Genomic DNA, 14,934 nt, shown 5'->3' on the forward strand with positions numbered 1-14,934 from the left:
TCCTTGACTGTACCTATTCCTACCCTAGTCATTCTTTTATTCCTAACATACCTATAGAAAGCCTTAGGGTTTTCCCTAATCCTAACGACTGAGGACCTTTCATGTCCCCTCCTTGCTGCTTTTAGCTCTCTCTTCAGGTCCTTCCTGGCTACCTTATAACTCTCAATCGCCCCAATTGAACCTTCACGTCTCATCTTGAGATAGGCCGCCCTCTTCTATTTAACAAGGGATTCCAATTCCTTATTAGACCACGGCTCCCTCGCACGACCCTTTCCTCCCTGCCTGACGGGTACATACTTATCAAGGACACTCAATAGTTGCTCCTTGAACAAGCTCCACATATCATTTACACTCTTGCCTTGGAGTCTACTTTTCCAAGCCACGCATCCTAAGTCATGCCTCACCGCATCATAATTTCCCTGACCCCAGCTATAACTCTTGCCCTGTAGTATACACTTATCCCTCTCCATCACGAGAGTAAAAATCACTGAATTATGGTCACTATCCCCAAAGTGCTCACCTACCTCTAATTCTTACACCTGGCCTGGTTCGTTACCCAGAACCAAATCCAGTATGGCCTCACCTCTTGTTGGCCTGTCTACATATTGTGTCAGGAAACTCTCCTGCACACATTGAACAAACACTGACCCATCTAACGAACTTGAGCTATAGCTTTCCCAATCAATATCAGGAAAGTTAAAGTCCCCCATAACAACCACCCTATTACTGTCACTCATCTCCTGAATCACCTTCCCTATCCTTTCTTCTACGTTTCTAGGACTATTAGGAGGCCTGTAAAAGACTCCTAACAGGGTGACCTCACCTTTCCTATTCCTAACCTCAGCCCAAACTACCTCAGATGGCAAGTCCTCATCCATCGTCCTTTCCACCACTGTAATATTATCTTTGACAAGCAATGCCACACCTCCCCCTCTTTTATCCCCACCTCTGACCCTACTAAAACATTTAAACCCTGGGGCCTGAGACAGCCAATCCTGTTCTAGCCATGTCTCCGTAATAGCCACAACATCGAAGTCCCAGGTACCTACCCACGCTGCAAGTTCACCTACCTTATTTCGTATACTTCTTGCATTGAAGTATACACACTTCAAGCCACTTTCCTGTTTACAGACACCCTCCTTGGAAATTTATGCCATGTTCCTAACCTCCCTACACTCCAGGTCCTGCACCCTAAAGCTACAGTCTGGGTTCCCATGCCCCTGCAGAGTTAGTTTAAACCCCCCCGAAGAGCACTAGCGAACCTCCCCCCAAGGATACTGGTGCCCCTCAGGTTCAGGTGTAGACCATCCTGTTTATAGAGGTCCCACCGTCCCCAGAAAGAACCCCAGTTATCCAAAAACTGGAACCCCTCCCTCCTGCACCATCCCTGGAGCCACGCATTTAATTGTTCTCTCTCCTATTCCTCGAATCTCTATCACGTGGCACGGGTAACAAACCAGAGACAACAACTCTGTTTGTTCTAACTCCAAGCTTCCAACCTAGCTCCCTGAAAGCTTGTCTAACATCCTCAGCACTCCTCCTACCTATGTCGTTGGTGCCAATGTGGACCACGACTTCGGGTTGCTCCCCCTCCCCCTCCCGGACCCCGAAACCACGATCAGAGACATCACGTACCCTTGCACCTGGGGGGCAACATACCAAACGTGAGTCTCTCTCGTTCCCACAAAACCGCCTATCTGTGCTCCTAACTATCGAGTCCCCAATTACTACTGCTCTGCTCTTCTTCGCCCTTCCCTTCTGAGTAACGGGGACAGGCTCCGTGCCAGAGACCTGAGCCCCGTTACTTACCCCTGGTAAGTCATCCCCCCCATAAGTATCCAAAACGGTATACTTGTTCTTGAGGGGAACGGCCGCCGGGGGTCCCTGCACTGGCTGCTTCCTCCCAGTCCCCCTCACTGTCACCCATCTATCTGCCATCTTTGGAGTTACTACTTCCCTATAACTCTGATCTATGACCCCCTCTGCCTCCCGAATGATCCGAAGTTCATCCAACTCCAGCTCCAGTTCCCTAACACGGTCTTGGAGGAGCTGGAGATGGGTGCACTTCCTGCAAGTGTAATCGGCAGGGATGTCGATGGCATCCCTCACCTCATACATGTTGCAGGAGGAACATTGCACTGCCTTCACTGCCATCTCTCTAAAGCTAACTTTTATTTAAAAAAAAACCTGGGTCTAAAGAATACAACAAGCAAAATTCAGCACTTACCTACTTACCACAACAGGTGTTATTATTAGGTTAGAGGAGGAGGAGGGCGGGTGGGAGGCACTACCCGTGTAGTGCCTCGGGTTCCTCTCCTTCGCGCTTTTAAAGGGGGAAAAATACCTACCCAGGTAAGCTTACACTAACTGCTTCCGGGTCTCGGCTGCCCCTCTGGTCGTCGTCACTTCCCCCTGGTGCTCCCGCTCTTTCTGTGAAGAGAGAGTGAAAGAGAAAAAAAAACACCGCTGCCCGCTACCGGTAAGTACTTTTAAAACCAAACGGTCTTACCTTCGCTGCTGCTCGCACTGGAAATGGAGATCTTCAGCAGATCTAGCAACTTGAGTGGCCATCCATGAGGTGCTTCGGACCATCAACAGCAACAGAACTGTACTTCTGCACAATCTGTAACCTCATGGCCTGGCATATCCCCCGCTCAACCATTACCATCAAGTTAGGGGATCAACCCTGGTTCAGTGCAGGAGGGCATACCAGGAGCAGCACCAGGTAGATCTGAAGGTGAGGTGTCAACCTGGTGAAGCCACCAAAAAGGATGACTTGCACACCAAACAGCATAAGCAGCTAGGGATAGACAGATCAGATGTAAGCTCTGCAGTCTTGCCACGTTCATTTGAGAGTGGTGGTGGATGATTAAACAACTCGTTGGAGAAGAAGGCTCCACAAATATCCCCATCCTCAATGATGGAAGAGCCCAGCATATTAGTGCAAAAGATCAGGCTGCAGCTTTCGCAGTAATCTTCAGCCTGTAGTGCTGAGTGGATGATCCATCTCTATCTCCTCCAGTGGTCCCCAGCATTACAGATACCAGTCTTCAGCTAATTCCATTCACTTCACGTAATATCAAGTAAAGATTGGAGGCACTGGATACTGCAAAGACTATGGGCCCCTAACAACATGCCAGCTATAGTCTTGAAGACTTATGCTCCACAACTTGCTGCTCTCCTAATATCTACCTGACAATGTGGAAAATAGTCCAAGTATGTCCTGTACATTTAAAAAGCAGGACAAATCCAACCTGGCCAATTACTGCCCCATCAGCCGTCTGTCTATCATCAGTAAAGTGATGGAAGCAGTCGCCAACAGCACCTGCTCAGCAATAACCTGCTCAGTGGCGCCCAGTTTGGGTTTCACCAGGGCCACTCGGCCTCTGTTCAAACATGGACAAAACAGCTGAATTCCAGAGGTGAGGCTGCATTATGTGAGAAAATTTAACAAGTCTGTGTGTTATAACTGATAACTCAGTGTCCCAGCTAACTTGATCTATATTTTTTTGTGTTGGCGTCAGGTAGAGACTGTGTGTTTGTCCCTTCCAATTTCCTGGATGGGATTACGGCAATACAGGATATTCCACCAGACAGAATGGACAGGGACAGATGTTCTGCAGAGCCGGTCAAATGTAAATCATGGTATATGGATTTCTATCAGGAGGTTTTGAAGCTTGTGGCCAATGTGAAATTCCATCAAGATGATAGCTGCATGTTTGAGCCACCTCAACATCAACTTTGAGGCAATGGTTGGCATTGACTGCATTCTGGGTGGTGATAGACTTTGAATAGTGGCTTCTTGTAGAATCATCCAGCCTCCCATCTGAGTTTGGTCACTATGGAATCCAAGTCCTCTCCTCCACCAGCCACTGACTTACTGACTTTTTAAAAAAAAAAACAATTTGGGGCAATTGGGACTTTGATTTGGACTTTCTGGCTCGGAGATGGAGACACTACTGCTGTGTTACAGGACCCGATCTGTAATCCCAGTCCTCAATTAAACAATGACTATCTTCTGCATGTCTTTAACAACATAAACTCTCAAAAGTCTTTTTGAAGTTAATTAACACTTGCACCTGGACGTATGTACTAAGATATGGGTATGAGCTTTAGGAAGGAAAAGTCTACAAAAAGTCATTGTGTTAATGGGTGCATGTTTCTTAAGATTTCTCATGAACTGCTCAGATGGGTTAGTTTACAAGAATCAAATTAGCATGCAGAGAGAAGGGCAGCTAGTCTTTGTCCACTGTGCAGAAAACAGGTGGGAGTTTATGGTTTTATTGAAACTAACTTCATGTGGATTTAAATGAAGCTGGACCTTTTGTCTAGTGCGGCTCAAGGGAAGGATCTCTGGTGAAATATACAGTGAAAGTCAATTTGAGGATTAGAAATAATCTGTCTGTAAAAGGGGAAACGTAAGTGAGTGATCAAGATAGAAGTTCAACTAAGACTAGTTTCTGGAGAAGAGACTGATATCCACTTCAGGGACAGAGTAAAGTATAACCATGCAAAGGAGATTTTTAGTTCAAGTATAATAAGTGGTGTTTAGTTAATGTAGCCTTGTTTGGTATAGTAAAAGTACTAAAGTTTGAAATCATGTGCTGTGATTCTTCAAGTCAGGTTCTACAATTTTGAATACTTTTCTAAATATCTGTTTCTGTGGGGGTCATAACACTTTGGAGGACTTGAGTCAGTGCTGTGTTTTCATGACAGCCAATAAAAGCCACACAAGGACCTTATGAAAATGAATGCTTCACTCGGGAATCTCGTTATCGACTTAAAACCTCCTAAGAAGCTTGCCAGGATTAATGAACCTGGCAGACTCCATTTTCTTTGGTTTAAAAAAAAACAAGCGCACATCAGGGTGGCTCAGTGGTTAGCACTGCTGCCCCACAGCGCCAGGGACCCAAGTTCGATTCCAACCTGGGGCGACTGTCTGTCTGAGTGGAGTTTACACGTTCTCCCAGTGTTTGCATGGGTTTTCTCCAGTTTGGTCCCACAGTCCAAGGATGTACAGGTTAGCTGGATTAGCTATACTAAATTGCCCATAGTGTCCAAGGGGTGGGGGTGGGTCTGGGTGGGCTGATCTTCAGAGAGTTGATGTGGACTGGATGGGCTGAGTGGCCTATTTCCATGCTGCAGGCATGCTATGATCAGATAAAGAAAACAAGAAGTGGAAATCTCATGTCAGTAACTTGCCCAAAGTCTGATTGTCTGCAGCATTCTCCCTGACTTGTAGTAGACTTTATCAGGTGCACGTGGGCTCTACCAGTCTGTTATGTCTGTTGCACTACTCCTGTGCTTCTACTGTAGAAAATCATAATGCACAGAAAAATGCTTCCTGTTTTAAAATTTTCAAAATTTGTTTCTGTAGTTGGATTTGCCAGATGTTTTGTTATGGATGGAAAGTTGCACTTAGATTAGATTCTTACAGTCTACTGTTTGTCATTATTCACACAGTTTGCTTGTATTATTTAAGAAGCATTTTCTGTTGTCAAATATAGGTTAGGACCAAACAAGTGGAAAGAAACTCTGACCAAAGCTGACTACGTATTTTCTAAGGTTGATTTTTGGAAAAATTGTAATGAATTAAATATTTGATTTTGTATTGAAACTTATTTCACATATTTGGTCATCTTAACACTTAGCCGAGAAATTCCACCTGCTCCAGATGTGTGTAATAACCTCTCTCTAAGCATATTTATTAGGAACATATCTGACCTACCTATTGTTGGTTAAACTGATTATGGTACCCTGTTTATGCCTGCAGTTCATTCAAGATCTTATTCAACAGTATAAAGAACTGGTGAAAATAAATATTACATTCAGGAGAGTTCCCCTTCCGGAGCTTAACATGGGAAATAATATTAGGAGTGGACCATTTGGCCTCTATGCCTACTCCATCGTATGTCCATAGCATGATGCATAAGATAATGTGACTGAGGAGCAGCAGTCGGCCATTTTGATCCATTTGAGTCTACTCTGCCACTCAGTGGCCTGGCTAATCTGATAATCCTCACTCCACTTTCCTGCCTTTTTCTGATAATCAATATAGTTTTAGCAAGACTTCCCTAAACTCCCAGGCTGACCTTTTACTCATTCATTTTACTGGTCAACTGGTCTCTCACTTTGGGCTCCATCTTCACCTGTTATTTACTACTTCCACCACCCCCTCACCCCATCTTCAACAGGTATACCAAATGTTTCCAAGCTACAATCAGTTCTGAAGGTCACTGCACCCAAAAGGTTAACTCTGCTTTCTCTCTACAGATGCTGCAAGACCTACTGAGCTTTTCCAGCAATTTCTGTTCTTGTCCTGATTTCCAGCATCCACAGTTCTTTGGTTGTTTTTTCTTATTGTTAAACTGCGTTCCCATTGAAATAAGTAACATAGAATTCAAAGGGAATGAAGTCTATTTGCCATTCACATTACCCATTGAACTCCTATATTAGCCTTTTATTGTGGATGCATAAAGACCCCCCCCCCCCCAATCCATCCGTGCTGCAGCTTTCTGCAGTCTTCCTCCTTTTAAAAAACAATCCGTTTCTTTATTTTCAATAGTGCATAATGTCCCATTTTCCCATGTGCCACGTTTTTGCCCCACTCACTTTATCTGTCCATATTCCTCTGTAGAATCCTTGTCATCCTTACCACTTGTCCTATCGCCTGATTGTCATATGTAAACTTGATGATAGTACATTCACTTCCAACATCCAAATCACTGGTATATATTATAAATAACTGTGCCACAGTACTGATTCCTGTCCCATTCCACAGTCTGCCATCCTGAGGATGCCACCCTCATCTCAACCATGTCTTGTATCAGTTAGGAGAAAGTGAGCACTGCAAATTCTGGAGATCAAAGTTGAGAGTGTGGTGCTGGTAAAGTTCAGCAGACCAGGCAGCATTCGAGGAGTAGAAGAATCAACATTTCGTGTATAACCTTCATCAGGAAAAAGCCAATTCTCTACGTTGATCCTCAACACTGGGCTCTTAAGTGGCCTTGTGTGCAGTACCCTATTAAATGCCTTTTGAAAATCTAAATATAGTGCTTTTACTATTTACCTTTTGCCCAACCAGCTTGCTGTCAGACATGATTTCCCCTTCTTGAAGCCGTGCTTTATATTCTGTATGTCTAAATGGATGAATTGAGTTTGGGAACATAATGAGCGTAAACTGACTTTCTAAATACTTTGCTATTTCACCCTTTTTTAATAGACTAACATTTTCCCAATGACAGCTGTTAAGCTAACTGGCCTATTGTTGCCTGTTTTCGTCTCATAGCCCTTTTGAATAAGGATGTTAGACAGGAAGTTCCCGGGTTATGAACGCCCTGCTTATGAATATCCCGTCCTTACGACCGGATCTCTGGCTTCTCAGTTTTGAAAATTATTTTAAAAGTCTGAATTACGAACAATGTTTTGTCCTAACAAACGGGCGAACTAATTAGCCCATATCTGTTCTGACTTGCATAAGCATTCTGCTTTTGAACAGCGGAAAAAAGGAACTCATTCTTAACCTTGGAACTTCCTGTATTTGCAATTTTCCAATCCTCTGAGAGTTTTCCAGAATCTAATGAATCTTGGAAGCATCCACTATCTCTGCAGCTTTAATATCTAAGGATGCAATCAATCATGGGACGATTGGGCCTTTATCCCCATTAGTTTCTTTATTTCTGTTTCAACATTCAAAGCTTATGGCCTTTTAGTTTTTTGATTGTTATTTGTTGGCTTTTAAAATGTTCCCATCGTATGGTTTATCACTAATCTATGCCATGTTAGATGACTTTTCTTTCAACTTGTACTATCCTTAACTTCCTTCATTAACCATGGATGGTGTTTTCCTGAATTAGATTTTTTCTTTCTTGCTGAAATGTATGTTTGCTGTGAGTCATGACCTGTTTTCTTAAATATCTGTCGTTGTTCTTCATTTTTGTTGCTAAATTCCTTTCCCAGTCCACTCCAGTGAGCTTTGATGTCATTCCTTTGTGATTAGTCTTAAGTTTAGCACAATTGTTTCTTACCCAAATTTCTTCTGTCACTCAGTGTGCTAAGTTCGCCCATTTTTTTGTCACTGTTTCCTAGATCATCTTTTAAATTCATCACTTATTAAACCTGCCTCATGATACCTTACAGGTCCAAAACTGATTTTCACAATCTGCAAGAAGATTCAAGTCACCAAAGTAATGCATTAACCTTTTACATGTCCTCATTATCTCCTGATTTATTCTCTACTCTACATTATAGCTACAGTTAGGGGGTCTATATATCCCATCAGTGTCTTCCTCCCTGTTATTTCTTGCCTCATTATGGATTCTACATTTTTTTTTGATCTAAGAATGTCTAAGATGCATTTGCTGCATCTCATACTATGAAAGCTAGTTACTAACAGCGTCCTTTCTTGCCTGCATGCCCTTCTGAAAAGTAACATACCCCTGAATATTTAATTCCCAGCTTTGTTTTTGTTTTGTAACTATGTCTCTGAAACAGCTATATGATCATACATGTAACCTCGTATTTGTGCCAGTAATTCATTTGTGTTTCAACTACTACATGTGCTGAAATGAAGATCCATTAATTTTGCCTTTTTACCATTTTTCCCCCCCCTTTGAATCTGAAATGCTGCTGTTTTTCTATGTCTGTCCCTTTCTGGTATACTCTGGATATCCTTACATATGCAGCTTTCTTACAATGTTGTCATATCATTTTGCTTTGTAAGTCTGCGTTTGTTTCCTTTCCTGCCCCCAACCACCACATACCACGCACTCATGTTTATTTTAAAGTCCTTCTTGCAGTGAAGGCCAACATACCATTTGTTTTCCAACTTGCTTGGTGGCCCTGCGTACTAGCTTTTAGTGAGTTGATGAACAAGGACATAGATTTTCCTTTCAAATATCAACATTTGTTAACCCCCACCCATCATTTGGTGAAAGAATAGACTCTGCAAGTAAGCAGGAAATTCAATAAAAACTCAGTACTGCCTGCCATTTTCTTGCCCTTTCATTGAGCTTATCCAAATTTCTTGAAGTGTTCTTGCATCCACTTAACTCTCATTCCAGCCTAGTTCTGTGACATCAGCAAAATTTGAAAATATTGTGTGGGTCCCACATTCAAATCTTTAATTTAGATTGTGAATTTTTTTATTAGACAGTAGCTAGTATGTAATGAGCTTAAGTACATTCAAACTTTTTGTAAATTTTGACCTTTTCCTACTGGTTCTTGACTGAAATGTTATTAATGAGCCCTTTCTAATGATTTTCTACTAATTCTAAAATAGCCCAATCCCTAGTTAGTTTTTCAGTGTACTGCTTCAGAAGCCCATCTCCTCTACAACTGCAGGAATTCATCCCCCTCAGCGTTGGTGCTAATTAGATTTACCCAATCTGTATATTAGTTGAAGATGGCCCTTATTGCCCTTACTACATGTATGTCTGATTTCCTGATTTATACCATGCACAACTTGTCGGCCACCAAACTATAATAATAAACAATTCCCACCAATATTTGCTGCATCTTACTGTTTCCTAGTTCCTACCCAAACTAATTCTGTATCTTTATCTTAATGCGTTGATCTTATTCCTTGAGAGTGCTGTGCCATCTACTTTTCCTCTGCCCATATCCTTCGGAAATGAGACATATTCCTGTTCAGCTGTGTTCTCTGTACTGGTTACCCTGTAACCATGCCTTTATTACAGCAATGGAATCATGCTCCTTCTTTTCCATTTATACCTTTAAATCACCTGTTTCGTCGTGAATGCTGCGTGCAGTAATGTGGGATGCCCTTAACGTTGTCTTTTTAATTTATTCTGCATTTTGGTCTTGTTAAACACTGGTCTTTAATTTTCCTGCTCATTTTGCATATACTTTTCTAGTTTACCTTTGCCACCCCACAAACAGTATGAGCCAATATGCTTGAGGATGTTTGTCCCAGTCCTGCTCAGGCACAACCCTTTCTTCTTTTGTAGGTCATACCTGCCTCAGAACTCAAGAGCAGTAATCTCAGGATTACCCAAATGTTACATGTTCATGAACATAAGAGGAAGTTTGAACAAATTGGCCAGAAATCGAATGTCCTCCATGACTAATTCATTCAATTGTTCTGATTTCCTATTGCTACGTTCATGAGCATGTAACATTTGGGTAATCCTGAGATTACTGCTCTTGAGTTCCTGTTTTTTAACTTCTGAGCTCGCTGAAATCTGGTTTCAGGATCTTATCCCTCTGCCTTCCCATGTTATTGGTAATGATGTAGACCAAGATCACTGGCTTTTCAATCTCCCAGAAGGAAGTTGTTCAACTGTTGTTTAAAATTCCTGATCCTGGCACCAAGATGATACATGACTCAAGTGTAATTGCATTGAAGAGTGCAGAAATTCATGTCTGTTCTTCTGTTTATGAAATCACCTATCACTGTTGCTCTTGCACATTTCTTTCACCCCTGCTAAGCAACTGAGTTACTGTGTTCTATGGACTTGGCTGATGGTGCACTCCTCCTGAGAAACCTTTGTCCTTGCTAGTATCCAAAATGGAAAACTGATTAGCAATCTAGATCAACTCTGAGGACTTCTGCACTATTTGCGTTTTTCTTTTGGATAGCCTTTTGGTCACCTGTTTTCTTTCTGCATTTATGCTCCTAACCTGAAGTGTGACAGTCTCCCGAAAGTTCTCTGCTGTGTTGATTCACCAGAGTGACTCCTGCTTAGATCCTGAAACTCAGAACTCAAAAGTTTTGCAGCTGGTGACACATCCTGTAGTTTTTTTTTGTCATAAACATATAGTGCATCCACTGCTTCCTACACATCACAAGAGGAACATTGCCTTGGCTGAATTGCCCTGGCCTGCCTTATGTTGAAAATGTATTTATTATATGTAATTTAACTTACCAGTTAATCATTGATCAGCATCTTCTCCTGTAATAAATGTTGGAGCATGGAAAATGTAGAAGAAAGGACACAGCCTCACTGAACTGCCTCATTTGACAAATGCCCATCTTCCCTCTAGTTAGCTGCACTGTTATTTTTAGTTACATCAAGTGGTGACCAAATGTAAGAATGTGCTAGCTTGAAATGAAGTGCCTTTAAGAAACCTAGAAATAACTTTGACTGCTTCTTTTTAGGAGGTTATACAGCTACCACTAGACTTTGTAAGACAATTGGCAATGAAGATCCAACCAGAACGGCCAGGTATGATGGAAAAGTGATTAAAAATTCTCTTTTGTGTCTTATCCATAATGGAGTTGAATATCTATTCTTTCAGTATTATAAGCTTGTTGAGGCTGGATTAAAAGGAATGGAAGTCTTCAATTCTGAATGTTGCCCAGGCTTTGCTGAAAATAGGCACAGACAGGTAGCTTCAGTATCTGAGGAGTTGCAAATATTGGTCAAAACTGTACAATCAACAGCAGACATTCCCATTTCTAACCTTATGATGGAGGGAAGTTCATAGATGAATCGGCTGAAGATGGATGGATGTAGGATACTATCCTAAGAACCCCTACCATAATACCCTGGAACTGAGAATGTGTTAGGAATATTCAACAATATCAGAAGCCTCGGGTTACCGTTGAAGAGAAGCCAAATTTGGTGAGCTATATAAATATAGTGGTTACAGGAGGAGGCAAGGAATTCTTGCTGCTTCCACCACTGGAACAAGTGTACAACATACACAGAAGCAGCTCCATGTGGCTAACTCCATAACATCTTCCACTACCTAAAAGAATCAGGATAGCAAATGCACAGAAATCTAAACACCAGGAAGTTCAGTTCAAGCCATCATGACTCAATTTCTAGATGCACTACAGAAATTCACCAAGGCTCTGCAGATCTCAATTTCCAAGCCCATGACCACTACATTGTAGAAGTTTAAGAGCGGTAGTTACATAGGTATGCCACTGCGTACGTACCTGTTTCCTTCCAATCCACACTCCATTCTGACTTGGAAATATATCACTATTCCTTTGTTGTTGCAAGATTGAAACCTTGGAACATTCTCTCTTAGTGTTATGTGGCATACCTAGACGAAATGGACTTCAGTGTTTCAAAACCGGTGGCTCATAACCACCATCATTTTAAGCTAAATTAGAAATGAGCAATAAATTATAGCCTTGGGCCAGTGATGTTCATGTCACAAAAATAAAAACAGAAGTTGAGAGTGAAGCTTTCTATATAATCACTGACCTGTTGATATTTGAAGTGCTTGTTGTCTTGGGAATATTTGGTTAATTAAAGACATGCCAAGTTATCACATCTTGCATGATTTTCTTTTACCTTTATTTTGTCACACAGGAATCTGGGTATGATTTACACAACTTTGAATATAATTTAAGTATACAAAGGTTTTAAATTTTTTGTCCTTGTGTACGGTGGAAAGGTGCTGCGTTTAAATCAGCCACACTGAGGTTTATTGTCTATCTTTGGACCAGACAATGGGATATCAAGACCCATTGTCTTTTGTTTTGAAACAGCCAGGGCTAGATTTTATAGGGCTCTACAGAAGGGACTGGGGACAAACTCAGCTGGTAACTTAGTTGAATAGTGACTACTAGGACAGTATCAAACTACCAACTTGCTGTTTAATCAGAAGAGAAAGGAACACTTGGGAGGAATACGTGTCAAATATATGACAGTCAGATCATAAGATGTGGGAGCAGAAGTAAGCCATGAATAACTACTATTTAACAAGATCATTGCTCAGCTGATCATGCTGAATTCCACTTTTCTACCTTTTCCCCATAATCCTTAATTCCCTTCCAATAGAAAAATCTGTCTATCTCCGCTTTGGGTATACTTAACAACTTGACTACAGAAAAGAATTTGCGGCTTCACCTTGCTCTGAGAGAAGAAATTCCTCCTCATCTCTACCTTTAAATGCGTGACCACTAACTCTGTGCCCTCTGGTCCTAGGTTCCCCCACAGAGGGAAATTACCTCACTCCATATAATCTTTCAAACACCACCTCCTCCCTTAACGTTGTTTCAATGTGACCTCTCGTTCTTCAAACCTCCCAGTGAAAATAAGCCCAACCTACTCAACTTGTCCTTGTAAAATTCCTCCATGCCCACAGTCAACCTTGTGAAGCTTTTCTGAACAGTCTGCAATGTCAGTATATCTTTCCTTAGATAAGGTGCCCAAAGCAGTTCACACCATTTCAGGAATGGTTTGGTGAGTGCTTCCTTGTGTCATCCTTAAACTTGCCTTCCCACTTATTTTTGTAACATCCACCAACTTGACATGGTGTATTCACTTCCATCATCCAAGTCATTAATGTAGATTGTAAATAATTGTGACCCCAGCATTGATCCCTGAGGCATTCCACTAGTTGTATCCTGAAAATGCCCCCTTTTCCCAAATGTGTTATTAGTTAGCCAATCCTCTGTCTGTTAATATACTATCGCCAAACATGATGGGCTTCTATCTTTCAAAGTAGCCTTATGTAGTAACTTATCAAGTGCCTTTTAAAATTCCAGATATCTCCTGGTTCCAATGACCTAACCTGCTTGTTAATTTCTCAAAGAACTATAAGAAGTTTGTCAGGCACCACTTCCCCTTTGTGAAGCCATGTTTAATTAAATTACGTTTTTAAAGCTGTATGACATCTTTTATAACAGATCCTAACATTTTCTCAATAGAAGTTCAGCTAATATGCCTGTAGTTAGAGTATTGTAAAACATCTAGGTCTTTTCCTGAGTCTGAAGATACTAGTAAATCCATCATCTCTCCATCTACTTCCTTTGAAAACCTAGGATGCAGCCTATCAAGTCCAGGAGAACTCTTGATCTTTAGTCCCGTTAGTCTTCCAAGTACCTTTTACTTTCTGTGATTGTTATTTTATTTACTTCCTTAACCCCTCCTTTAGCTCCTTCAACATCTGTGCAGTAGTTACTGCTCAAACCTTCCTTCCTTCTGTATGGGCATCCTGTTTGCTGTGCATGGAATGTTGAAGGAGTGTTGGCGAACTTTACTTTTCTGTAAAGACTAATGCAAAGTACTTTGCTTTTCTGCAGCTTCATGGCACCCGGTTATTATTTTCCCAGCTTAATTCTCTAATGGTTCTATGTTCACTTACATCTTTTTAAAAAATATGTTTAAAAAAATTCTTACTGTCTCTTTTTACATTACTTGCTATGTTACCCTCAGTTTGTTTTCTCCCTCTTTGTTCTTGTTTGGTCACCTTTTGTTGGCTTCTAAAGCTTCCACGATCCTCTGAATCAGAGCTGTTGATATCTAATGTTGATTTCCATGGAAGTGATGGTTATAGCACACAGTGAGCTAGTAAATTAAAAAAAAACTGTTGTCTTACTGAAATGTTCCTCCATTCACCTGATAATTAGAAAAATCTCTGCTTTTACATTCGGCCTTTTTAGAATTGTAGTATCCTTACAGTGTGGAAAAAATCCCTTTGGCCCATCAAGTCTGCACCAATCCTCTGAAGAGCACCCTCCCAGATCCAAACCCCCATTTTATTCCTGTAACCCGGCAGTTTGCCATTGCCAATCCAACTAACTTGCCACCAAGCTTGTATATCCCTCCAAGTCCCTCCTCCCTACCTTTTATCTTCTCCTGCTGAACACTCTCTGCTCATTCCTGAAGAAGGGCCTGTGCCCGAAACGTCGAATCTCCTGTTCCCTGGATGCTGCCTGACCTGCTGTGCTGTTCCAGCAATAAAGTTTCAACTTTGATCTCCAGCATCTGCAGACCTCACTTTCTCCTTGTATATCCCTGGACACTATGAACAATTTACCCTGGCCAATCCAACTAACCAGCGCATCTTTGGACTGTGGGAGACAACCGGTGCACCCGGAGGAAACCCACACACAGTTATCCAGGGCTGGAATCGAACCTGGGCCCCTGGCGTTGAGGCAGCAATGCCAATCACTGAGTCATCGTGCTGCCCTCTTCAAGCATGTGTCATGTTGCCTTTTGGAAATTTGAC

The 14,934-nt window shown here is 41.8% G+C and overlaps 1 protein-coding gene across 1 annotated transcript in view; it reads left to right on the forward strand.

Moving 5' to 3' along the window:
• Positions 1-14,934, forward strand: part of ippk (inositol 1,3,4,5,6-pentakisphosphate 2-kinase) — a 91,771-nt gene that overhangs the window by 37,318 nt on the left and 39,519 nt on the right. The window contains exon 4 of the mRNA XM_043707887.1: positions 11,120-11,186. Within this exon, the coding sequence (XP_043563822.1) occupies positions 11,120-11,186 (67 nt within the window). The remainder of the gene's footprint in view (positions 1-11,119; positions 11,187-14,934) is intronic.

This window comes from Chiloscyllium plagiosum, chromosome 18 (genome assembly GCF_004010195.1).
Source record: "Chiloscyllium plagiosum isolate BGI_BamShark_2017 chromosome 18, ASM401019v2, whole genome shotgun sequence".
NCBI lineage: Eukaryota > Metazoa > Chordata > Chondrichthyes > Orectolobiformes > Hemiscylliidae > Chiloscyllium > Chiloscyllium plagiosum.